The 24832-nt window shown below is 44.9% G+C and overlaps 1 protein-coding gene across 5 annotated transcripts; it reads left to right on the top strand.

Annotated features, from left to right (window-relative positions):
• Positions 1–321: 321 nt before the first annotated feature.
• LOC123080702 (uncharacterized) lies at positions 322–5867 on the top strand. Of its 5 annotated transcripts, none has more exons than XM_044503637.1 (7): positions 322–833; positions 941–1088; positions 4499–4567; positions 4754–4778; positions 4887–5025; positions 5099–5169; positions 5393–5867. In XM_044503637.1, the coding sequence occupies exons 1-7, from the start codon at positions 787–789 to the stop codon at positions 5521–5523; spliced, it is 630 nt and encodes a 209-aa protein (XP_044359572.1). In that variant the 5' UTR covers positions 322–786; the 3' UTR covers positions 5524–5867. The 5 variants fall into 5 exon arrangements, with proteins under 5 accessions (XP_044359572.1, XP_044359574.1, XP_044359575.1 ...); XM_044503640.1 differs by having other exon boundaries at positions 324–833; positions 932–1088; positions 4754–4773; XM_044503635.1 differs by having other exon boundaries at positions 324–833; positions 932–1088.
• Positions 5868–24832: the final 18965 nt, after the last annotated feature.

Genomic DNA, 24832 nt, shown 5'->3' with positions numbered 1-24832 from the left:
AAGTTTGGGCGAGATGTCGTGCCCGACTAATAAGAGGTGAAAAAGACCTTAAAGAAACAGAAAAATCTCGAAAGTGGTTTTCTGAGCTTGAGCTTATGTGAGCTCGAGTGACAAGTAAATCAAAAACAAATTGTATGTTTTTTACCAAACACTGACAAATGTTTAATTGCTTGCAAAGTTTCTTCACGAAATGACATTCGTGAAGACGTGGTAAAAAATCGATGCCCCAAAATGCCTTTGTAAATACTCCCTCTGTACCGAAATATATGACGTTTTAACGATCATAGTGTAAATCTAGCTACGTTACGAAACTTTCCGAGTTTCCGAAAATGCCCTCCCACCTGCCCACTCCCATCCACTTGCTGCCCACTCTCACCCACACCCTCTCATTCCCCTCCCTCGTCGCCTCTCCGCATCGCCGCCGGCCACCGCAGCCCATTGCGTTCTCACTCCGGCAGCCCACCGTGTTCTTCCTCCTGCAGCCCAGCGCTTGCTTCCTCTCCTTCCTTTCCCACCGCTTGCTTCCTCTCCTTCCTTTCCCATCCCGAGGTCAAAAGAGTGATTTTTTATGCGCCGGTGAAGAGCTTCTGGGCGGCGGAGCTGGTGTGGGCGCCGACGCCGGATCCGCGTGCGCGTACGCTAGATCTGGGCGACGGAGCGGAGCAGCGGAGTGGCCCCCGGGAAGGATGCCTTGGCCGGCTGCGGGGGCCCTGGGTGGGGCTGCGCGTCTATGCGGCGACCTCATCGAGACCAAGAAGCCGGCGTCGGTGATGCTGCTGCACATCGATGACCTCCTCCCTCTCATGTGTGCCCGCCGTCGTGCACCGTGACAGGTAGGTCCATGGAACTTCCCTCCCCCCTGCTCGGGACGCCACCAAGGTCCGCCCCCTTCCTCCCTTCCCTTCCATTCCCTTGACTCGCGCACGCACAGTCGATGCAGGGAGAGGAGGACGACCCCAGCCATGGAGCAGCAACAACTGAAGTTTAAGGTCAAAGTGATGGTCATGGGTGAAATTAGGGACGATGCCCAGCAGCAACAACTCACCAACACCTGCTCCAACGCCATGGACCAACAGCAGCAACTGAAGGTCCCTTCTCCTCCATGCCTCGCTCTACCACTCTCTTGTTTCAATTTCGATTTCGTTCCCCTGATGCGGTGCTACTCAATTCTCGTGCTTGCTTGCTGCTCTGAGTTGTGGCCGTCGACATCAAATTTGCTGCCGAGTATTTAACCTTGCTGATATGTTAACTGTGTAAATTTCATATCCTAGGAGAGAGAGAAACCTCCTGTAAAGTACAGTAGTAGCTTGCCATTTCTTTCAGTCAACACAGAGTTTCAGACACAGGATGACTAACTGAATTGTAAAAAATGAGTTAGAGATTTAAGGGCCTCCTCTACAGTACAGTAGTACAGCTTGCCATTTTCTTTCAGTCAACACAGAGTAACAACCAATGATAGGATTTCATCTTGCACAGCTATAGCTGAAGACTTGGAGTACAAAGAAGAACACAGGACACTTATTATATTTGTGCTTCCATTTATTTGAAGAGGCACATGTTTGTTCACATATCAAATTTATTTGGAGTAACCGACTACTACAGGAAATGCTAGGAGTAGTTCCTATGTGTACAGCAACATGGATTCGAAAACTATCAATTTGATATGAAGAACTGCAGGAAATGCTAGCGTTTCTGATTCGAAAACTATAGCCCGTTCAGTAAATTTTGTGCACCCCAAATTTGTTGGTGCTTTACATGGAGTAGTGCTTGCTGCCAGTATTTAACTGAATTTAACATGTGTTAGAGCAACTAAGCTAGATGGTCAGAGAGATTTCTGCCATAAGTATCCCATAGTAATGTCCCATAGCCGGCGGTCCGTTCGGCAGTCTGAAATTGTACTTGCTGAAATTTCTTACTAGGATTGCTTGCTGAAATTTCTTGCTAGGAAATGCTAGGAGTAGATAGGAGTATTTCATATTGTACTTGTTCAAATTAGGGAGGACAACGGTACTATAGCACTGCAGAAGGAGTACTTTGTTTTAGAGATACTGAACTGAAACTTTTTCAGTTAATTAGGAGTAACAAGCAAGCTGATTTCCAGTACCAATTTCTTAGATTTAAATTAACTGGAGCCTCTCCCCTCCTACTCCTCTCCTCATAAGAAGTTATACAGAGGCTTTACAAAACAAGGAGTTATTCAAATGATCATACAAATCAGAAAATTCGAAAACTTATCACAACAAGGAGTTATACAAATGATCATACAAATCAGAAAATTAAAAAACAAGGGAGTTATCTCCACACAAATAACCACAAGGATGCAACAAATATACTCCAGAAGCCTCATCTCAGGTCTCTTGACAACAAACATCTCAGATCTCATGACAACAAGCATCTTTGGTCTCATGACAACAAGCATCTCCGGTCTCTTGACAACAAACATCTCAGGCCTCATGACAACAAGCATCTCCAGACTAATGACAACAAGCATCTCCGGTCTCTTGACAACAAGCATCTCCGGTCTCTTGACAACAAACATCTCAGGTCTCATGACAACAAGCATCTCCGGTCTCTTGACAACAAACATCTCAGGTCTCATGACAACAAGCATCTCCGGTCTCATGAAAACAAGCATCTCCGGTCTCTTGACAACAAACATCTCAGGTCTCATGACAACAAGCATCTCCAGACTAATGACAACAAGCATCTCCGGTCTCTTGACAACAAGCATCTCCGGTCTCTTGACAACAAACATCTCAGGTCTCATGACAACAAGCATCTCCGGTCTCATGACAACAAGCATCTCCGGTCTCTTGACAACAAACATCTTAGGTCTCATGACAACAAGCATCTCCGGTCTCATGACAACAAGCATCTCATGCCTCTTCTTCCATTACTGAACCCTTTCCATTAGCTCTAGATTGTGTAGGGCGTTTGTGTAAACCTCTCGAGGGCATGATAGTCTTGGAGGTAGCTGCCCAAGACCCTCAAGCCTTTCTTTGTTCACATGTGGTGTTTTATACTCATTGCCCCCTGCATGGTTCAGGATCTCAATCATGCATGTCTGCAGAGTTAGGAAAATTCTGTTGAGCTTGTAAACCTCATAGCCTTCAAATTCCTCCAAAACACCCTTAATAAGGACTTGTAGTGTTTTAGGACTCAGACAATCTGTTAGGGATTGCAGCGAGTTGAAAAAACCGAGGTCAAGCACATTCAGATCAGGACTGTTGGCGGGCTGTTGTATTATTCTGATGTCAAGTCCAGTTTTTGCGACAGCGGCTAGAAATTCTGGGTCATCTGGCAAGATATGGGGCTTAGCATTATCCTGCTGAATGTAGATGGCCTGTCCAGCATTACTTTCGAGCCAAACGGCCTGTATCGCTGGCAAGACTTTCTCTATCAGGAACTCCCTCATCACTTTTCTATCGACCTTTATTGACTTTGTCTCTATTGTACCTCTAGGCCTGTTATCACTTCTCCTCTGAGCAGGAACTTCTTTCACGAATGGCCAGATACCGGTTTTCCCAGAGAAGGTCACGTTTCCTTCACTGTCCCACCTTGGCCTAGCAACAGCCGTCAAGAACATCACCTTGGCAATACAGTTGCCGTGTATATGCCTCGTAGGCTCTTCCTCCCCATCCAACAGATAGTAGGTCTTATTTTTCTTCGTCATATTGAACCATTTCTTATCAATGTGCACAACATTATGCATTGTCTTGAATTTAGGCCTTGAAGTTTCTATCGTTGTCTCATCAAGCATTGACAAACAAAAATTCATCCTATCCTTCTTATTTTTTCTTTCAGAGCTGGCTTCACACAGTTTGTATGCCTCTTTATCAAATTTAGCTTGAACTTTCCGTGCAGTGTGGTAGGGCTACATCCCAGTTGCCAAGCGAGTGATCTGATAGTGGACCTCTTGTGCAGTGGTATTGTAGGGATTTTCTCTAGATTAATGTCCTTTGGCTTTCTTCCACATCTTCTCTTTTTCTGATTGGAAACATCTACCTCTAAACCCTCTGCGATTTGCTCCATTGCCTTCTGCCAAACTCTTTGTATACTCCTCACTCCTACCTTAAAAAATTGTGCAAAGTCTTTCTTATCATTTCTTTTGAATTTGCCACCTCTACTCATGCACACTGCATGCAATGCCACATAAGCAGCATATTTTTGCTCGTCAGTGAGGGTTTTCCTTTTTTAATTGCTTGTTCAACAACTGCAGCAAGAAACACATCAATGAAAAAATATTAGTCCTATTGAAATGATCAAATGGTATGAAATGATATCATATGATCAAATGATCAAATGAATTACAACAAGAAATATAGTACAACTAAGAAAATACTCCTTGATTGAAATGGTCAAATGGAGTATTAACTTAACTGAAAATATTCAGTTAACTTAAACTGAAAATATTCAGTTAACTTAAAACTGAAAATATTCAGTTAACTAAAACTGAAAATATTCAGTTAACTAAAACTGAAAATATTCTGCTGTGTAGGATGTGGGTGAGGAAAGCGGACATGCTCGATGGACCGACAAGGTGGTGAAGGATGAGCTTGTTCACTGTGTATGATCCATCCATGCCCCTTCTGTTTTGCTGTTTGTCAACACACATTGTACTGTATGTTTACATGCTGTCAATGCTCAGTGAGGTCTGTTTCAACGCTTAGCCACTAGTGTCATGTTTCTGTCTACTGTCTTTCATGTTAATGCGTTTCACACTGAATGTTTTTGACTGTTTAATTTGGTACAGGCTCATGTTACCAAAATGGAGTATGGTACAAACTAAAATGATCATTGCTTTACTCTACTCCTAATCCATTTTATTCTATATTTTGATCATTTCACATTGAGTATTTGAGTTGACAGTGACATCATCTTTATAGGGAAGATGAGGAAGCTCACCGACTGCATCTTCGTCGGCATCAGTGCCCTCGTGCATGTCGATGTCATCTTCACCAGGATCAATGCTCTTGTGCATGTCGATATCATCGATATCATCTTCATCGGGACCGACTCCTCCAGGTATGTCCTCTTCTTCGGGGGGAGTACAGTTCAGATCAAATTCCATGTTGATTACTGTCTTTCTCTCTTGCAGGTTGTTGTGTCGTGCTGGAGATGCTGCCTGCTTCGAGCTGTTGCTGTTGCTGCCTACTTCAAGCCCTCCAGGTACTCTGCACTGCCTATTCCATATTCATCTGAGCACGATTTCAGTCTTGTATGCCTGCTAGAGTTCTTGTACTCAGAAACTTTGTCTTGATTGATACTCTGCCATCAATTTTTTACTGTCTACAGTACATGTACTCTGAAACTGTCTTAATTGTTATAGTACTCTGCCAACAAACTTTGTCTGGAGTATTTTGAGCTTTTCCTTTTCAAACTTTTACTCCAGGAGGCGATCTGGACCAAGTGGGGAGGCTATCTGCAGCAGTACCTGGAGCTGCATGGGAGGGCGCGGCGATCTGGACCTGGGGCTGCCAATCTGAAGCGGTACCCCCTCCGGCGAGCAGTACCTCGATCTGAAGCAGTACTCTCTGGAGCTGGCGAGGCCTTGGGAGGGGGACAACGATCTGCAGCAGCACCCCCTCCGACGAGGCGAGTTGGTGAGGCCCCCTCCAGCGGCAGGGGGCTGGATTGGCGCAGGCGACAGGGGGGTGGCCCTGGGAGAGGGGCGACCCTGGCGACAGGAAGCAAGCAGCAGCGGCGACTGGGATGGAGAGGATCTGCTCGGCGAGGAAGACGACGGCAATAGCGATTCAAATTAGGGGCACTTCTGTACTTTCCTCCCTTTTCACCTGGTCGGGACGTTTTTTAAAACGTCATATATTTCGGAACGGAGGGAGTAATAGTTTTGGAGCATCGATTTATTTTGCCACTGTTTTCACGAATGTCATCCGATGTTGAAACTTTGCAAGAAATCAAAATATTTGTCAATGCTAAAAAAATCAGATTTTTTTTGTTTTTTATTTAAAAGAATCAATTTTTTACTGTTCACCCCAAGCTCACATGAGATGAGCTGAGTATGAGCATTTTATGTACTTCGATCGAGAAATGAGCTAATCTTGAGCCAACCCTACATCACTCGATTTTAGCTCGATAGTTTTGATTTTTATTTAAAAAATGTTTGCTCGTGATGAAGTTGTGGCAAGGCAGCGGCTAGCGTGCAATGGTTGACAGAAGGTGGGGAATATACCAGGCCCATGCTACGGGCTTACCAGGACCATCGGATCTCAGGTTCAACAACTGAGCTCACTCTGGAGCATGGGGGTGAGCACCACATTTTTTACTTTACGACCAGGGAGCGGCACAAACAACAAACAAATAAGATCAAGTCTTTGAAGTGAACTGATGAGTCGGTTGCCACCTTCCAAATCCATCACGCTGGACCCACCTCCCATAACTGATGAGTACGGCTACAAATAAGTCGAGTTCGATCAAGTTGGACTAGGGCTCAACTCAATTTATACTAAAATTCAAGCGAGCTAAAGCTGAGTGAAGTTCAAGATTGAGCTGTAGAAAATGACTCATACTCAATTTGTAACGATGTCGAGTCGGTATCGAGCTAGTGTGATGCGGAGCATCCCTCGACCACCCATACAGACACTCCATCACCACCGCAAACACCGAGAGGACCAATGACAAGAGCACGTGCACGCGCCATCGAGAACGAGGTCACTTCTTTCCTCTTTGATTTTCGTTCGGTTTCACTTGAGAATGAGATTCTACCTCAAAGAGACACGCTATGCATTCTTAGGTACTTCGGAGATCATTGCAAGGAAGCAAGGATGGAGACCCAAGCCCCCGAGGAGAAGAAGGAAGAAGAAAGGAACGAGAAGCACGGAGGAGAGGAGTCCCTGGACACCCCGGGTACTTGGACGAAAGGACCCCGGGTGCCTGACGCAGCCAAGGGGAGGGCCAAGTCCCCTGAGCACCCTGGGTGCCCGGCCTCCCCAACTCCGGGTGCCCGGCCACCTCCACCTGGGCGCTGCCCCTGCCTACCCCGGGTGCCCGGGCCCCTGCTCAGCCGCCAGCCATCCCCCGGGTACCCGGGACTTGGACCCTCGGGTCCTCAGCCTCTGCCCCGCCAGCCGCTGGATGCCACCCCGGGTGCCCGGGCTTGGGACCCCCGGGTGCCCGACCACTCTCCAGTCGCCCCCTGACCAGGCCGGGTGCCCGGTCCCTCCTGAGCGTGTGGCTCTGACGGTCCGGGTGCCCGGGCCACTTTACCCTGGGTGCCCGGACCCCTCCGCATGCCTGCGTGCATCTTGGGGTCTTTGACCCTTGTACCCCTCTCTCTGTAGGCTTTATATACTCTTTCCCTAGCTCATTTGGAAGGATAGCAAAGTATTTGATAGACACTAGACAGCTTTGCTCCTTGTATCCCCTCCTCTCGGAGATCAAGCCCCCACCTTGGGAAGAATCCTTTGGATTGTCAAGGCCTCCTCTTGGAGAAGATCAACATCAAGACCTCATCTCCTAGGAGTGGGAAGAACTTTACCTAGTGCTATTTTCCTTGAATTCTTCATGTATTCTTGTGGATCTCTTGTATGCTACTCTAGTGGATGTGTTATTTGGGTTTGTGAAAGTGATTTCCCCCTTGTGTTCTTGCTCTTTCCCCCTTCAAGTGTGAAAAGATCCCCTCTAGGGTTTCACCCTACAACATCTTGGTATCATGAGTAAGGTTGATTCACATCTTGGAGTCCCATCCCCCCATTTGCTAACTTGATTTTGTTGTTTTTCGTCCTAATTCGAACATCCCCACAAAATAGCCCCAAAATTGTTTCTTGCAATTTGTTGGATCTTGTGAGATTTGGTTGTTTTGGTCCATGGATTTGTTGTTTGGCAAGTGGATCTAGCCCCTACCCATCAATCCCCACCCTTCCCACCACAAAATCCACCGAATTTAGCTTTTCCCCAAAATTTTCCACCCAAATCGGCCACCCCGGGTGCCCGCACTCCTGGGCCAATTCCCGCTGACCACCCCGGGCACCCGCACCTCCCACCCCCGGGTTCCCACACCACACCCCCCCCCCCGAATCAGCCCAACTCCACCTCCATTTTGGCCATAACTTCCTACTCCCAAGTCCGTTTTTCGTGTTCTTTAGCTCGTTTGGAAGCTCTTGACATCCCCCATCCACATATATCATTACCACCACCATTTGCCTCCATCAAAAAATTCATCATAAAAGCACCCACCTTCCGCATTTGATCGATTTTGAGTTGCGGTTTCCGTTTCCTAAGGTGTTTCGGCTACTTAGGAACGTGTGACATCGACATCACCGCCATTCATCATCGCCTCGGAGTCGTCATCGCCAACAATCTTCACCGTTGACACCGCTAACCGTAAGAAAGGACGGTAACCTCGACGACACTTACTTCATACCCTTGCTTTTGCATTGATAACCCGAGCCATTTTGCGTCACTTACCCATCGAGACTAGCGAGTTGAGAATTGTCGGGCCACGCTATTGTGCACCGTAGTGATTTTGCTATCATCTTTGTGCCATAAGTCTCTCACGTGCATATCTTACATAATTGTCTCATATCATACTTGGCTCGAGCATCAAGCATAGTGAAAAAAAAGAATGAAAAGCTTTTAAGCAAAAGAGGAGAAACAAAGAGCTTGTAAGCAATAGCATTGAGCCATTTTGCATCGATATATCATCTTGGTCACCATACATAGCATAGTTGGGATTGAAGCCGGCACGTTTCTCTCATAGGTTGGTGCACAAGCGTATCTTGCCCATTTGAGCAATCGAGCTAGCGTCTCTCTAGCATCCGTACAACGAGAGCATTTCCGTGGTTACACATTTTGAGCTCACTCCTTGGTTGTGCGGATCCCATCTATCTTCCGTGTGTGTGTTCCTCATGATATTCTTGGGTTTGATCTATTTGCTTTACTTGCAATTTTGTGAACCTTCTCAACCTTATCGATATCTTGACTAACATTTGCTTGAAATTTTTTCCACCATCCTAACTGAGCTACTCCATAAGATTTACTTGTCTAGGTGTGAGAAACAAACCCGGTACCAATTCTCCTATTGTGGCATTACATTGAGCGATACTTGATACATCCACAATCCTCGAAAAAGGTAACTTCGGTATTGTTCTCTCATTTTCCTAGCTACTCACCCCACTTGGTTATGATGGATAGGCCAAGTTCTTCGGCGGACCCACTTTTCGAGAGCAAGGTGATGATCGCGACTACATCACCAAGAACCACTTCTTCCTTGTGCAACGAGCTCTTCATCAAGAAAGTGAAGCATTGGGTGAACGCATGGAGCAACTCGCCTCCGACCTTCGTCAATCGGAAAAAAGGAACCACGACTACATGGACGCCAAGTTCACCACACAAATAGAAGAATTTCGCAACATGATCGTGCGACACCCGTCTTCCTCAACCTCTTCATCAAGACGGAGCCACTCAAGCCACCGCTCAAGTCGGCAATTCTCGGACTACTCCTGTCGTGGAATTGTCACAGCAGATGTCCTAGCGGAAGGACTTAGTTGTGGAGCCATCACAACTAGGTTAGCTTAAAGGGGTTAATCAGGACAAAGGACACAAAGAGTTATACTGGTTCGCCCCCCTGCGGTGAAGGTAAAAGCCTAATCCAGTTGAGGTGGTATTACTAGGGTTTCGATTACAAGGGAGAGAATACGCTTGACCTAGTTCTCGATCTCTTGTTTTTTTTGCCCTTAAGACACCGTCGGGTCGTCCCTTTGTATACACAGGATGACGCCCGACGGCTCACGGAGTCCCGGCCGGCTCATACACAACGTGTCCGGCTCGGTGACTAACTACGCTTGCCTTACAATACAAGTCATACACACATGGCGGTTCATCCTCCTGGGCCTTAAGTCACCTCTGGGTCTTGGGCCGTCAACGGGCTCGTATGACCCGCCATCTTCATTGGTAAGCCGTCAGTGGTATAACTCGGCCCCTCCTGGGCGGTTCATACCCAATAGTCATATCCCCAACATTAGGCCCCAAGTTGATTTGAACTTGTTCACATCAATCTTCAATACCTGACTTATCAAAAATCTTGCATCGCCTTGTTTGATAAACCTTACTATAAACCGCCATGACGTCAGGTCACAAAATTTTCTTAAACCACCATGATGTCACTTCGCATTGACTTCGCACGTGGCCCAGAACATCTTAACTGATCTAAATAAATGTCCCGAGAATCGAGGCGTCCATATAGCCATATGATGATTTCGGCCTCCTCGATTCCCGCACATGCCTTGTAGCCACACACTTATAAATAGGGGCAGGGGGGCTTTATCATTTTCCCCCTCGTTTCCTCCTTCGTCTTCCTCCTTCGCACGACCGCACCAGTGCTCGAGCTCCGCCGCCACGACCTCCGACCGCCGCATCAACGCAGGCCGCTGCATCAACCTGATCAGTCCAGAAAACTCCGGCGAGCCACCGTTGCTCCTCATCACCCGTAAGCGCACCTCCCCCCTTTATCTCAGATCTGTTTTAGGGTTCAGACCGTCTGTCAGTGTTCTTGTCGTTCTTGCATTGTTTCCGTCAACTCTGATAGCTTTCAATCTAGATAGACCATAGGTCTTATGCGGAAGTGGTTTTAACATCATTTCTATCATTAAAAACAACATCTCTTCATAAAAGATCTCATCAGACTATCCAAGCTTTTCCACTGCCGCCACCTTAGGTTAGAATTTTACTGCTTTTCTGAACTGTGGTAGATCCAAAATTATTGCTTCAGTTTGCGAAGTCTGTTTATCCAATCACATAGTAAAATTTGAAGTACCATAACTGTCACGGCGGCTTATAGTCTAAACCGTGATCCGCCATCCGCAAAATATGTCTTGACTTTTAGGCTTTGCCCGGTTTAACAGCAGAACTCTTAATCTGGTAGGTACCATTAGTCCCCACTTAAGCCGCCAATACTTCAATGTTCATCCCCCGGCTTAATCTGTTAACTGTTCATAGCATTTTATCTTTGAATCAATAGTCCAATTTAATAGCATGACCTTAATCGTGTAATGTTTCCTTCATTTAGGACTTTGCTCTTCAAGATGGTGAAAACTGTCACTACTTGCAACTGGGTCGTTTCCTGGGTTACAGAGGAAGACTTGAACGTATACATTCATACTGGCGTCTTAGCCAAGAAAGAGGTCATCCATTGGAGGGTTCCGGGTAATGAAACTCGTCCTGAGCCCAAAAATGGTGAAGTAGTGGTTTTTATGGATCATATGGTCCGGAGCTTCAGTCCTCCCGGCTCAAGATTTTTCCGAGATGTACTGCACTTCTTTAAGCTTCATCCACAAGATATCGGACCAAACTCTGTCTCAAACATCTGCAATTTCCAAGTGTTCTGCGAGGTGTACCTTCAACATGAGCCTACTAGAGCTATTCAGAGAGTTCTACTACTTGAATCGGCTGAATGAATTCACGGATGGACCTAGCCTTGAACTAGGCGGCATATACATACTACACCGGAAAGAGGCCATCTTCCCAGCTGCTAATCTGCCCAGTCACCCCAAAGACTGGAACCAGACTTGGTTTTATTGCCAAGATACCTCACCAGAAGGAGAGAACCCCCTGCCGGGTTACCGCGCCAGCCGGCTTAGTAGCAGACATCATCTTCCGGACCGTATTAGCACAGTAGAACGGAAGAAATATGTGCCAGTTTTCGCAAAGATCCGGGCCTTTATGGCCAACGGCATAACCGGAATTGATCTAGTTCGATGCTGGGTCGCCTGGAGAGTCTTGCCTCTAAGGCGCTGGCCCGGTTTAATGTGTGAGTACACCGGCGAGCTAACAGATCCTCAGCGCCACTGTCAGATCGAAATAACTGAGGAAGACATCAATAACATGACCAAGACGCTGTTGAATGAGAGCTTGGAAGATTGCAGTCAATTTGGACTGGGTCCTTTCCGTACGCTGAATAAGCCGCCAGCTGTAAGTTTTGAACCGAGCTCATACTTGATTCATATTTTCATTTTTTGCTTCTTGCTTGTACTCATTCATTGTTTACAGGCCGACTCACCCTTCAGGACCAAGAAATTGCCAGAAAAACCAAAGAAAACCCGGACAAAGAACAAGGCCACCAAAAGGCCTGCTAAGAAGAAGTCCAACACTGCCGAATTATTCAATTTGGATGACAAAGATGATGATGATGATTCGGAGGTAGAACTTGATTCCCTTGGCTTGTTTTTTGTACATCTTATTGACAATGACTATTATCAGCATGAAGCGGACGCCAGCCATGTAGATGATGCAGAGGTAATTATTCTTTCCTCCGGCTCAGAACCTCTGCCAACACAGAAAACCCGACAAGCAAGCTGGAAAGTAAGATTTTCTCACCCTTTAGCTCACTTGGATCCCAACTTACTTTTGAAGAAGCAGCAACATGAAGCTCGCCGTACAACCCGGAATAGTGGCGGTGGAGTTTTATCCTCCGGCTTACCGAACACCCCAGCACCTCACAAACGTCGATCGGAGGTCTCAAAAATTTCTGACTTAGATTATCCCAAGGCGGGTCATGTTCGTCAACCTCTTAACCCGTCTGATTCAAATTATCAGGGAACATCTCACTCTTCCTATGGCGATTCAACGGGAAAATCATCGTAACAAGAAAATAAAGTTTCTATGATCTGATCGTGGAGGAGAATATTTGAGTTATGAGTTTGGTTTTCATTTGAAACAATGCGGAATAGTTTCGCAACTCACGCCACCCGGAACACCACAGCATAATGGTGTGTCCGAACGTCGTAATCGTACTTTACTAGATATGGTGCGATCTATGATGTCTCTTACTGATTTACCGCTATCGTTTTGGGGTTATGCTTTAGAGACGGCTGCATTCACGTTAAATAGGGCACCATCTAAATCCGTTGAGACGACACCTTTTGAACTGTGGTTTGGCAAGAAACCCAAGTTGTCGTTTCTTAAAGTTTGGGGCTGCGATGCTTATGTGAAAAAGCTTCAACCTGATAAGCTCGAACCCAAATCGGAGAAATGTGTCTTCATAGGATACCCAATGGAGACTGTTGGGTACACCTTCTATCACAAATCCGAAGGGAAGACATTCGTTGCTAAGAATGGATCCTTTCTAGAGAAGGAGTTTCTCTCGAAAGAAGTGAGTGGGAGGAAAGTAGAACTTGATGAGGTAACTGTACCTGCTCCCTTATTGGAAAGTAGTTCATCACAGAAATCTGTTCCTGTGACTCCTACACCAATTAGTGAGGAAGCTAATGATGATGATCACGTAACTTCAGATCAAATTACTACTGAATCTTGTAGGTCAACCAGAGTAAGATCCGCACCAGAGTGGTACGATAATCCTGTTCTGAAGGTCATGTTACTTGACCATGATGAACCTACGAACTATGAGGAAGCGATGATGAGCCCAGATTCCGCAAAATGGCTTGAGGTCATGAAATCTGAGATGGGATCCATGTATGAGAACAAAGTGTGGACTTTGGTTGACTTGCCCGCTGATCGGCCATCCATCGAGAATAAATGGATCTTCAAGAAGAAGACTGACGCTGACGGTAATGTTACTGTCTACAAAGCTCGGCTTGTTGCGAAAGGTTTTCGACAGGTTCAAGGAGTTGACTACGATGAGACCTTCTCACCCGTAGCGATGCTTAAGTCCATCCGAATCATGTTAGCAATTGCCATATTTTTGTTGCGGAACGTAGTAATTTCAAAAAAATTCCTACGCACACGCAAGATCATGGTGATGCATAGCAACGAGAGGGGAGAGTGTTGTCCACGTACCCTCATAGACCGAAAACGGAAGCGTTAACACAACACGGTTGATGTAGTCGTACGTCTTCACGATCCGACCGATCAAGTACCGAACGCACGACACCTCCGAGTTCAGCACACGTTCAGCTCGATGACGTCCCTCGAACTCCGATCCAGCCGAGTGTTGAGGGAGAGTTTTGTCAGCACGACGGCGTGGTGACGATGATGATGTTCTACCGACGCAGGGCTTCGCCTAAGCACCGCTACGATATTATCGAGGTGTAATATGGTGGAGGGGGGCACCGCACACGGCTAAGAGATAATTAGATCAATCGTTGTGTCTTTGGGGTGCCCCCTGCCCCCGTATATAAAGGAGCAAGGGGGGAGGCGGCCGGCCTAGGAGGAGGGCGCGCCAAGGGGGAGTCCTACTCCCATCGGGAGTATGACTCCTCCTTTCCTTGTTGGAGTAGGAGAGAAGGAAAGAGGGGGAGAGGGAGAAGGAAAAGGGGGCTGCACCCCTTGTCCAATTCGGACCAGAGGGGGGGTGCGCGCCTCCTTCCTTTTAGCCTCTCTCCTCTATTCCCGTATGGCCCAATAAGGCCCAATACTTCTCCCCGGCGAATTCCCGTAACTCTCCGGTACTCCGATAAGTACCCGAATCACTCGGAACTTTTCCAAAGTCCGAATATAGTCGTCCAATATATCGATCTTTACGTCTCGGCCATTTCGAGACTCCTCGTCATGTCCCTGATCTCATCCGGGACTCTGAACTCCTTCGGTACATCAAAACACGTAAACTCATAATATAACCGTCATCTAACTTTAAGCGTGCGGACCCTACGGGTTCGAGAACTATGTAGACATGACCGAGACACGTCTCCGGTCAATAACCAATAGCGGAACCTGGATGCTCATATTGGCTCCCACATATTCTACGAAGATCTTTATCGGTCAAACCGCATAACAACATACGTTGTTCCCTTTGTCATCGGTATGTTACTTGCCCGAGATTCGATCGTCGGTATCTCAATACCTAGTTCAATCTCGTTACCGGCAAGTCTCTTTACTCGTTCCGTAATACATCATCCCGCAACTAGCTCATTAGTTGCAATGCTTGCAAGGCTTATAGTGATGTGCATTACCGAGTGGGCCAGAGATACCTCTCCGACAATCGGAGTGACAAATCCTAATCACAAAATACGCCAACCCAACAAGTACCTTCGGAGACACCTGTAGAGCACCTTTATAATCACCCAGTTATGTTGTGATGTTTGGTAGCACACAAAGTGTTCCTCGGGTAAACGGGAGTTGCATAATCTCATAGTCATAGGAACATGTATAAGTCATGAAGAAAGCAATAGCAACATACTAAACGATCGAGTGCTAAGCTAACGGAATGGGTCAAGTCAATCACATCATTCTCCTAATGATGTGATCTCGTTAATCAAATGACAACTCATGTCTATGGCTAGGAAACATAACCATCTTTGATCAACGAGCTAGTCAAGTAGAGGCATACTAGTGACACTCTGTTTGTCTATGTATTCACACATGTATCAAGTTTCCGGTTAATACAATTCTAGCATGAATAATAAACATTTATCATGATATAAGGAAATAAATAATAACTTTATTATTGCCTCTAGGGCATATTTCCTTCAGTCTCCCACTTGCACTAGAGTCAATAATGTAGTTCACATCGCCATGTGATTTAACATCAATAGTTCACATCACCATGTGATTAACACCCATAGTTCACATCGTCATGTGACCAACACCCAAAGGGTTTACTAGAGTCAGTAATCTAATTCACATCGCTATGTGATTAACACCCAAAGAGTACTAAGGTGTGATCATGTTTTGCTTGTGAGATAATTTTAGTCAACGGGTCTGTCACATTCAGATTCGTAAGTATTTTGCAAATTTCTATGTCTACAATGCTCTGCACGGAGCTACTCTAGCTAATTGCTCCCACTTTCAATATGTATCTAGACCGAGACTTAGAGTCATCTAGATTAGTGTCAAAACTTGCATCGACGTAACCCTTTACGACAAACCTTTGTCCATAATCGAGAAACATATCCTTATTCCACTAAGGATAATTTTGACCGCTGTCCAGTGATCTACTCCTAGATCACTATTGTACTCCCTTGCCAAAATCAGTGTAGGGTATACAATAGATCTGGTACACAGCATGGCATACTTTATAGAACCTATGGCCGAGGCATAGGGAATGACTTTCATTCTTTTTCTATCTTCTGCCATGGTCGGGCTTTGAGTCTTACTCAATTTCACACCTTGTAACACAGGCAAGAAACTCTTTCTTTGACCGTTCCATTTTGAACCACTTCAAAATCTTGTTAAGGTATATACTCATTGAAAAAACTTATCAAGCGTCTTGATCTATCTCTATAGATCTTGATGCTCAATATGTAAGCAGCTTCACCGAGGTCTTTCTTTGAAAAACTCCTTTCAAACACTCCTTTATGCTTTGCAGAATAATTCTACATTATTTCCGATCAACAATATGTCATTCACATATACTTATCAGAAATGATGTAGTGCTCCCACTCACTTTCTTGTAAATACAGGCTTCACCGCAAGTCTGTATAAAACTATATCCTTTGATCAACTTATCAAAGCGTATATTCCAACTCCGAGATGCTTGCACCAGTCCATAGATGGATCGCTGGAGCTTGCATATTTTGTTAGCACCTTTAGGATTGACAAAACCTTCTGGTTGCATCATATACAACTCTTCTTTAATAAATCCATTAAGGAATGCAGTTTTGTTTATCCATTTGCCAGATTTCATAAAATGCGGCAATTGCTAACATGATTCGGACAGACTTAAGCATCGCTACGGGTGAGAAGGTCTCATCGTAGTCAATCCCTTGAACTTGTCAAAAACCTTTCGCAATAAGTCGAGCTTTATAGACAGTAACATTACCGTCAGCGTCAGTCTTCTTCTTGAATATCCATTTATTTTCAATGGCTTGCCGATCATCGGGCAAGTCAACCAAAGTCCATACTTTGTTCTCATACATGGATCCCATCTCGGATTTCATGGCCTCAAGCCATTTTGCGGAATCTGGGCTCACCATTGCTTCTTCATAGTTCATAGGTTCGTCATGGTCTAGTAACATAACCTCCAGAACAGGATTACCGTACCACTCTGGTGCGGATCTTACTCTGGTTGACCTACGAGGTTCAGTAATAACTTGATCTGAAGTTTCATGATCATCATCATTAACTTCCTCACTAATTGGTATAGGCGTCACAGAAACTGGTTTCTGCAATGAACTACTTTCCAATAAGGGAGCAGGTACAATTACCTCATCAAGTTCTACTTTCCTCCCACTCACTTCTTTCGAGAGAAACTCCTTCTCTAGAAAGGATCCATTCTTAGCAACGAATGTCTTGCCTTCGGATCTGTGATAGAAGGTGTACCCAACTGTCTCCTTTGGGTATCCTATGAAGACACATTTCTCCGATTTGGGTTTGAGCTTATCAGGATGAAACTTTTTCACATAAGCATCGCAACCCCAAACTTTAAGAAACGACAACTTTGGTTTCTTGCCAAACCACAGTTCATAAGATGTCGTCTCAACGGATTTAGATGGTACCCTATTTAACGTGAATGCAGCTGTCTCTAATGCATAACCCCAAAACGATGGTGGTAGATCGGTAAGAGACATCATATATCGCACCATATCTAATAAAGTACGGTTACGATGTTCGGACACACCATTACACTGTGGTGTTCCAGGTGGCGTGAGTAGTGAAACTATTTCACATTGTTTTAACTGAAGGCCAAACTCGTAACTCAAATACTCTTCTCCATGATCAGATCGTAGAAACTTTATTTTCTTGTTATGATGATTTTCCACTTCACTCTGAAATTATATGAACTTTTCAAATGTTTCAGACTTCTATTTCATTAAGTAGATATACCCATATCTGCTCAAATCATCTGTGAAGGTCAGAAAATAATGATACCTGCTACGAGCCTCAATATTCATCGGACCACATACATCTGTATGTATGATTTCCAACAAATCTGTTGCTCTCTCCATAGTTCCGGAGAACGGCGTTTTAGTCATCTTGCCCATGAGGCACGGTTCGCAAGCATCAAGTGATTCCAAAATCCCATCAGTATGGAGTTTCTTCATGCGCTTTACACCAATATGACCTAAACGGCAGTGCCACAAATAAGTTGCACTATCATTATTAACTTTGCATCTTTTGGCTTCATTATTATGAATATGTGTATCACTACGATCGAGATCCAACAAACCATTTTATTGGGTGTATGACCATAGAAGGTTTTATTCATGTAAACAAAACAACAATTATTCTCTAATTTAAATGAATAACCATATTGCAACAAACATTATCAAATCATATTTATGCTCAACACAAACACCAAATAACACTTATTTAGTTTCAACACTAATCCCAAAAGTATAGGGAGTGTGCGATGATGATCATATCAATCTTGGAACTACTTCCAACACACATCGTCACCTTGCCTTTTACTAGTCTCTGTTTATTCTGCAACTCCCGTTTCGAGTTACTACTCTTAGCAACTGAACCAGTATCAAATGCCGAGGGGTTGCTATAAACACTAGTAAAGTACACATCAATAACATGTATATCCAATATACCTTTGTTCACTTTGCCATCCTTCTTATCCACCAAATACTTGGGGTAGTTCCGCTTCCAGTGACCAGTCCCTTTGCAGTAGAAGCACTTAGTCTCAGGCTTAGGACCAGACTTAGGCTTCTTCACTTGAGTAGCAACTTGCTTGCCGTTCTTCTTGAAGTTCCCCTTCTTCCCTTTGCCCTTTTCTTGAAACTAGTGGTCTCGTCAACCATCAACAGTTGATGTTTTTCTTGATTTCTACCTTCGTCGATTTCAGCATCACGAAGAGCTCGGGAATTACTTTCGTCATCCCTTGCATACTATAGTTCATCACGAAGTTCTACTAACTTGGTGATGGTGACTAGAGAATTCTGTCAATCACTATTTTATCTGGAAGATTAACTCCCACTTGATTCAAGCGATTGTAGTACCCAGACAATCTGAGCACATGCTCACTGCTTGAGCTATTCTCCTCCATCTTTTAGCTATAGAACTTGTTGGAGACTTCATATCTCTCAACTCGGGTATTTGCTTGAAATATTAACTTCAATTCCTGGAACATCTCATATGGTCCATGACGTTCAAAACGTCTTTGAAGTCCCGATTCTAAGCCGTTAAGCATGGTGCACTAAACTATCAAGTAGTCATCATATTGAGCTAGCCAAACGTTCATAACGTCTGCATCTGCTCCTGCAATAGGTCTGTCACCTAGCGGTGCATCAAAGACATAATTCTTCTGTGTAGCATTGAGGATAATCCTCAGATCACGGATCCAATCCGCATCTTTGCTACTAACATCTTTCAACTTAGTTTTCTCTAGGAACATATCAAAAATAAAACAGGGGAGCTAAACGCGAGCTATTGATCTACAACATAGATATGCTAATACTACCAGGACTAAGTTCATGATAAATTTAAGTTCAATTAATCATATTACTTAAGAACTCACACTTAGATAGACATCCCTCTAATCCTCTAAGTGATCACGTGATCCATATCAACTAAACCATGTCCGATCATCACGTGAGATGGAGTAGTTTCAACGGTGAACATCACTATGTTGATCATATCTACTATATGATTCACGCTCGACCTTTCGGTCTCCGTGTTCCGAGGCCATATCTGTTATATGCTAGGCTCGTCAAGCTTAACCTGAGTATTCCGCGTGTGCAACTGTTTTGCACCTGTTGTATTTGAACGTAGAGCCTATCACACCCGATCATCACGTGGTGTCTCAGCACGAAGAACTTTCGCAACGGTGCATACTCAGGGAGAACACTTATACTTTGATAATTTAGTGAGGGATCATCTTATAATGCTACCGTCAATCAAAGCAAGATAAGATGCATAAAAAGATAAACATCACATGCAATCAATATAAGTGATATGATATGGCCATCATCATCTTGTGCTTGTGATCTCCATCTCCGAAGCACCGTCATGATCCCCATAGTCACCGGCGCGACACCTTGACCTCCATCGTAGCATCGTTGTCGTCTCGCCAACTATTGCTTCTACGACTATCGCTACCGCTTAGTGATAAAGTAAAACAATTACATGGCGATTGCATTTCATACAATAAAACGACAACCATATGGCTCCTGCCAGTTGCCGATAACTCGGTTACAGAACATGATCATCTCATACAATAAAATTTAGCATCATGTCTTGACCATATCACATCACAACATGCCCTGCAAAAGCAAGTTAGACGTCCTCTACTTTGTTATTGCAAGTTTTACGTGGCTGCTACGGGCTTAGCAAGAACCGTTCTTACCTACGCATCAAAACCACAACGATAGTTTGTCAAGTTGGTGCTGTTTTAACCTTCGCAAAGATCGGGGGTAGCCACACTCGGTTCAACTAAAGTTGGAGAAACTGACACCCGCCAGCCACCTATGTGCAAAGCACGTCGGTAGAACCAGTCTCGCATAAGCGTACGCGTAATGTCGGTCTGGGCCGCTTCATCCAACAATACCGCTGAACCAAAGTATGACATGTTGGTGAGCAGTATGACTTATATCGCCCACAACTCACTTGTGTTCTACTCGTGCATATGACATCTACGCATAAAATCAGGCTCGGATGCCACTGTTGGGGAACGTAGTAATTTCAAAAAAATTCCTACGCACACGCAAGACCATGGTGATGCATAGCAACGAGAGGGGAGAGTGTTGTCCACGTACCCTCGTAGACCGAAAGCGGAAGCGTTAACACAACGCGGTTGATGTAGTCGTACGTCTTCATGATCCGACCGATCAAGTACCGAACGCACGGCACCTCTGAGTTCAGCACACGTTCAGCTCGATGACGTCCCTCGAACTCCGATCCAGCCGAGTGTTGAGGGAGAGTTTCATCAGCACGACGGCGTGGTGACGATGATGATGTTCTACCGACGCAGGGCTTCGCCTAAGCACCGCTACGATATTATCGAGGTGTAATATGGTGGAGGGGGCACCGCACACGGCTAAGAGATCAATAGATCAATTGTTGTGTCTTTGGGGTGCCCCCCTGCCCCCGTATATAAAGGAGCAAGGGGGGGCGGTCGGCCTAGGAGGAGGACGCGCCAAGGGGGGAGTCCTACTCCCACCGGGAGTATGACTCCTCCTTTCCTTGTTGGAGTAGGAGAGAAGGAAAGAGGGGGAGAGGGAAAAGGAAAAGGGGGCTGCACCCCTTGTCCAATTCGGACCAGAGGGGGGGTGCGCGCCTCCTTCCTTTTGGCCTCTCTCCTCTATTCCCGTATGGCCCAATAAGGCCCAATACTTCTCCCCCGCGAATTCCCGTAACTCTCCGGTACTCCGATAAATACCGAATCACTCGGAACCTTTACGAAGTCCGAATATAGTCGTCCAATATATCGATCTTTACGTCTCGGCCATTTCGAGACTCCTCGTCATGTCCCTGATCTCATCCGGGACTCCGAACTCCTTCGTTACATCAAAACACATAAACTCATAATATAACCGTCATCTAACTTTAAGCGTGCGGACCCTACGGGTTCGAGAACTATGTAGACATGACCGAGACACGTCTCCGGTCAATAACCAATAGCGGAACCTGGATGCTCATATTGGCTCCCACATATTCTACGAAGATCTTTATTGGTCAAACCGCATAACAACATACGTTGTTCCCTTTGTCATCGGTATGTTATTTGCCCGAGATTCGATCGTCGGTATCTCAATACCTAGTTCTATCTCGTTACCGGCAAGTCTCTTTACTCGTTCCGTAATACATCATCCCGCAACTAGCTCATTAGTTGCAATGCTTGCAAGGCTTATAGTGATGTGCATTACCGAGTGGGCCCAGAGATACCTCTCCGACAATCGGAGTGACAAATATCTCGAAATACGCCAACCCAACAAGTACCTTCGGAGACACCTGTAGAGCACCTTTATAATCACCCAGTTACGTTGTGACGTTTGGTAGCACACAAAGTGTTCCTCCGGTAAACGGGAGTTGCATAATCTCATAGTCATAGGAACATGTATAAGTCATGAAGAAAGCAATAGCAACATACTAAACGATCGAGTGCTAAGCTAACAGAATGGGTCAAGTCAATCACATCATTCTCCTAATGATGCGATCCCGTTAATCAAATGACAACTCATGTCTATGGCTAGGAAACATAACCATCTTTGATCAACGAGCTAGTCAAGTAGAGGCATACTAGTGACACTCTGTTTGTCTATGTATTCACACATGTATCAAGTTTCCGGTTAATACAATTCTAGCATGAATAATAAACATTTATCATGATATAAGGAAATAAATAATAACTTTATTATTGCCTCTAGGGCATATTTCCTTCAATTTTATGATTATGAAATCTGGCAAATGGATGTAAAGACTGCATTCCTGAATGGATTTCTGGAAGAAGAGTTGTATATGATGCAACCTGAAGGATTTATCGATCCAAAGGATGCTAACAAAGTGTGCAAGCTCCAGCGATCCATTTATGGACTGGTGCAAGCATCTCGGAGTTGGAATAAACGTTTTGATAGTGTGATCAAAGCATATGGTTTTATACAGACTTTTGGAGAAGCCTGTATTTACAAGAAAGTGAGTGGGAGCTCTGTAGCATTTCTAATATTATATGTGGATGACATATTGTTGATTGGAAATGATATAGAATTTCTGGATAGCATAAAAGGATACTTGAATAAGAGTTTTTCAATGAAAGACCTCGGTGAAGCTGCTTATATATTGGGCATCAAGATCTATAGAGATAGATCAAGACGCTTAATTGGACTTTCACAAAGCAATACCTTGATAAAGTTTTGAAGAAGTTCAAAATGGATCAAGCAAAGAAAGGGTTCTTGCCTGTGTTACAAGGTGTGAAGTTGAGTCAGACTCAATGCCCGACCACTACAGAAGATAGAGAGAAAATGAAAGGTGTTCCCTATGCTTCAGCCATAGGCTCTATCATGTATGCAATGCTGCGTACCAGACCTGATCTGTGCCTTGCTATTAGTTTAGCAGGGAGGTACCAAAGTAATCTAGGAGTGGATCACTGGACAGCGGTCAAGAACATCCTGAAATACCTGAAAAGGACTAAGGATATGTTTCTCGTTTATGGAGGTGACAAAGAGCTCGTCGTAAATGGTTACGTCGATGCAAGCTTTGACACTGATCCGGATGACTCTAAGTCACAAACCGGATACGTATTTATATTGAACGGTGGAGCTGTCAGTTGGTGCAGTTCTAAGCAAAGCGTCGTGGCGGGATCTACGTGTGAAGCGGAGTACATAGCTGCTCCTGCTTCGGAAGCAGAAAATTAAGGAGTCTGGATGAAGGAGTTCATATCCGATCTAGGTGTCATACCTAGTGCATTGGGTCCAATGAAAATCTTTTGTGACAATACTGGTGCAATTGCCTTGACAAAGGAATCCAGATTTCACAAGAGAACCAAGCACATCAAGAGACACTTCAATTCCATCCGCAATCAAGTCAAGGAGGGAGACATAGAGATTTGCAAGATACATACGGAACTGAATGTTGTAGACCCGTTGACTAAGCCTCTCTCATGAGCAAAACATGATCAGCACCAAGACTCCATGGGTGTTAGAATCATTACTGTATAATCTAGATTATTGACTCTAGTGCAAGTGGGAGACTGAAGGAAATATGCCCTAGAGGCAATAATAAAGTTGTTATTTATATTTCCTTATATCATGATAAATGTTTATTATTCATGATAGAATTGTATTAACCGGAAACTTAGTACATGTGTGAATACATAGACAAACAGAGTGTCACTAGTATGCCTCTACTTAACTAGCTCGTTGAATCAAAGATGGTTAAGTTTCCTAGCCATAGACATGAGTTGTCATTTGGTTAACGGGATCACATCATTAGAGAATGATGTGATTGACTTGACCCATTCCGTTAGCTTAGCACTTGATTGTTTAGTATGTTGCTATTGCTTTCTTCATGACTTATACATGTTCCTATGACTACGAGATTATGCAACTCCCGAATACCGGAGGAACACTTTGTGTGCTACCAAATGTCACAACGTAACTGGGTGATTATAAAGGTGCTCTACAGGTGTCTCCGATGGTGTTTGTTGAGTTGGCATAGATCGAGATTAGGATTTGTCACTCCGATTGTCGGAGAGGTATCTCTGGGCCCTCTCGGTAAAGCACATCACTATAAGCCTTGCAAGCAATGTGACTAATGAGTTAGTTGCGGGATGATGCATTACCGAATGAGTAAAGAGACTTTCCGGTAACGAGATTGAACTAGGTATTGAGATACCGACGATCGAATCTCGGGCAAGTAACATACCGATGACAAAGGGGACACCGTATGTTGTTATGCGGTTTGACCGATAAAGATCTTCGTAGAATATGTAGGAACCAATATGAGCGTCCAGGTTCCGCTATTGGTTATTGACCAGAGATGAGTCTCGGTCATGTCTACATAGTTCTCGAACCCGTAGGGTCCGCACGCTTAACGTTCGGTGACGATCGGTATTATGAGTTTATGTGTTTTGATGTACCGAAGGTAGTTCGGAGTCCCGGATATGATCACGGACATGACGAGGAGTCTCAAAATGGTCGAGACATAAAGATCGATATATTGGATGACTATGTTTGGACATTGGAAAGGTTTCGAGAGAGTTCGGGCATATACCGGAGTACCGGGGGGGTTACTGGAACCCCCCGGAGAGTCAATGGGCCTTAATGGGCCATAGTGGAAAGGAGGAGGAGGCGGCCAAGGTGGGGGCGCCCCCCCCCAAGCCCAATCCGAATTGGGAAGGGGGCCGCCCCCCTTTCCTTCTCTCCTTCTTCCCCTTCCTTCCCTCTCCTACTTATTCAACTAGGGAAGGGGGAATCCTACTCCCACCGGGAGTAGGACTTCCCCCTTGGGCGCGCCTAGGAGGCCGGCCCTCTCCCCCTCCTCCACTCCTTTATATACGGGGAAGGGGGGCACCCCATAGACACACAAGTTGATCATTGAT

The sequence above is a fragment of the Triticum aestivum genome, chromosome 3D (assembly GCF_018294505.1).
Source record: "Triticum aestivum cultivar Chinese Spring chromosome 3D, IWGSC CS RefSeq v2.1, whole genome shotgun sequence".
Taxonomy (NCBI): domain Eukaryota; kingdom Viridiplantae; phylum Streptophyta; class Magnoliopsida; order Poales; family Poaceae; genus Triticum; species Triticum aestivum.
This window is presented reverse-complemented; position numbering and strand designations above follow the sequence as displayed.

Coding starts and splice junctions, on each gene's coding strand:
- LOC123080702 (XM_044503635.1), top strand. CDS start 787: ATGACCTCCTCCCTCTCATGTGTGCCCGCCGTCGTGCACCGTGACAG. Junction 1,089..4,498: donor ACCAACAGCAGCAACTGAAG/GTCCCTTCTCCT, acceptor TCTGCTGTGTAG/GATGTGGGTGAGGAAAGCGG. Junction 4,568..4,753: donor AGGATGAGCTTGTTCACTGT/GTATGATCCATC, acceptor AATTTGGTACAG/GCTCATGTTACCAAAATGGA.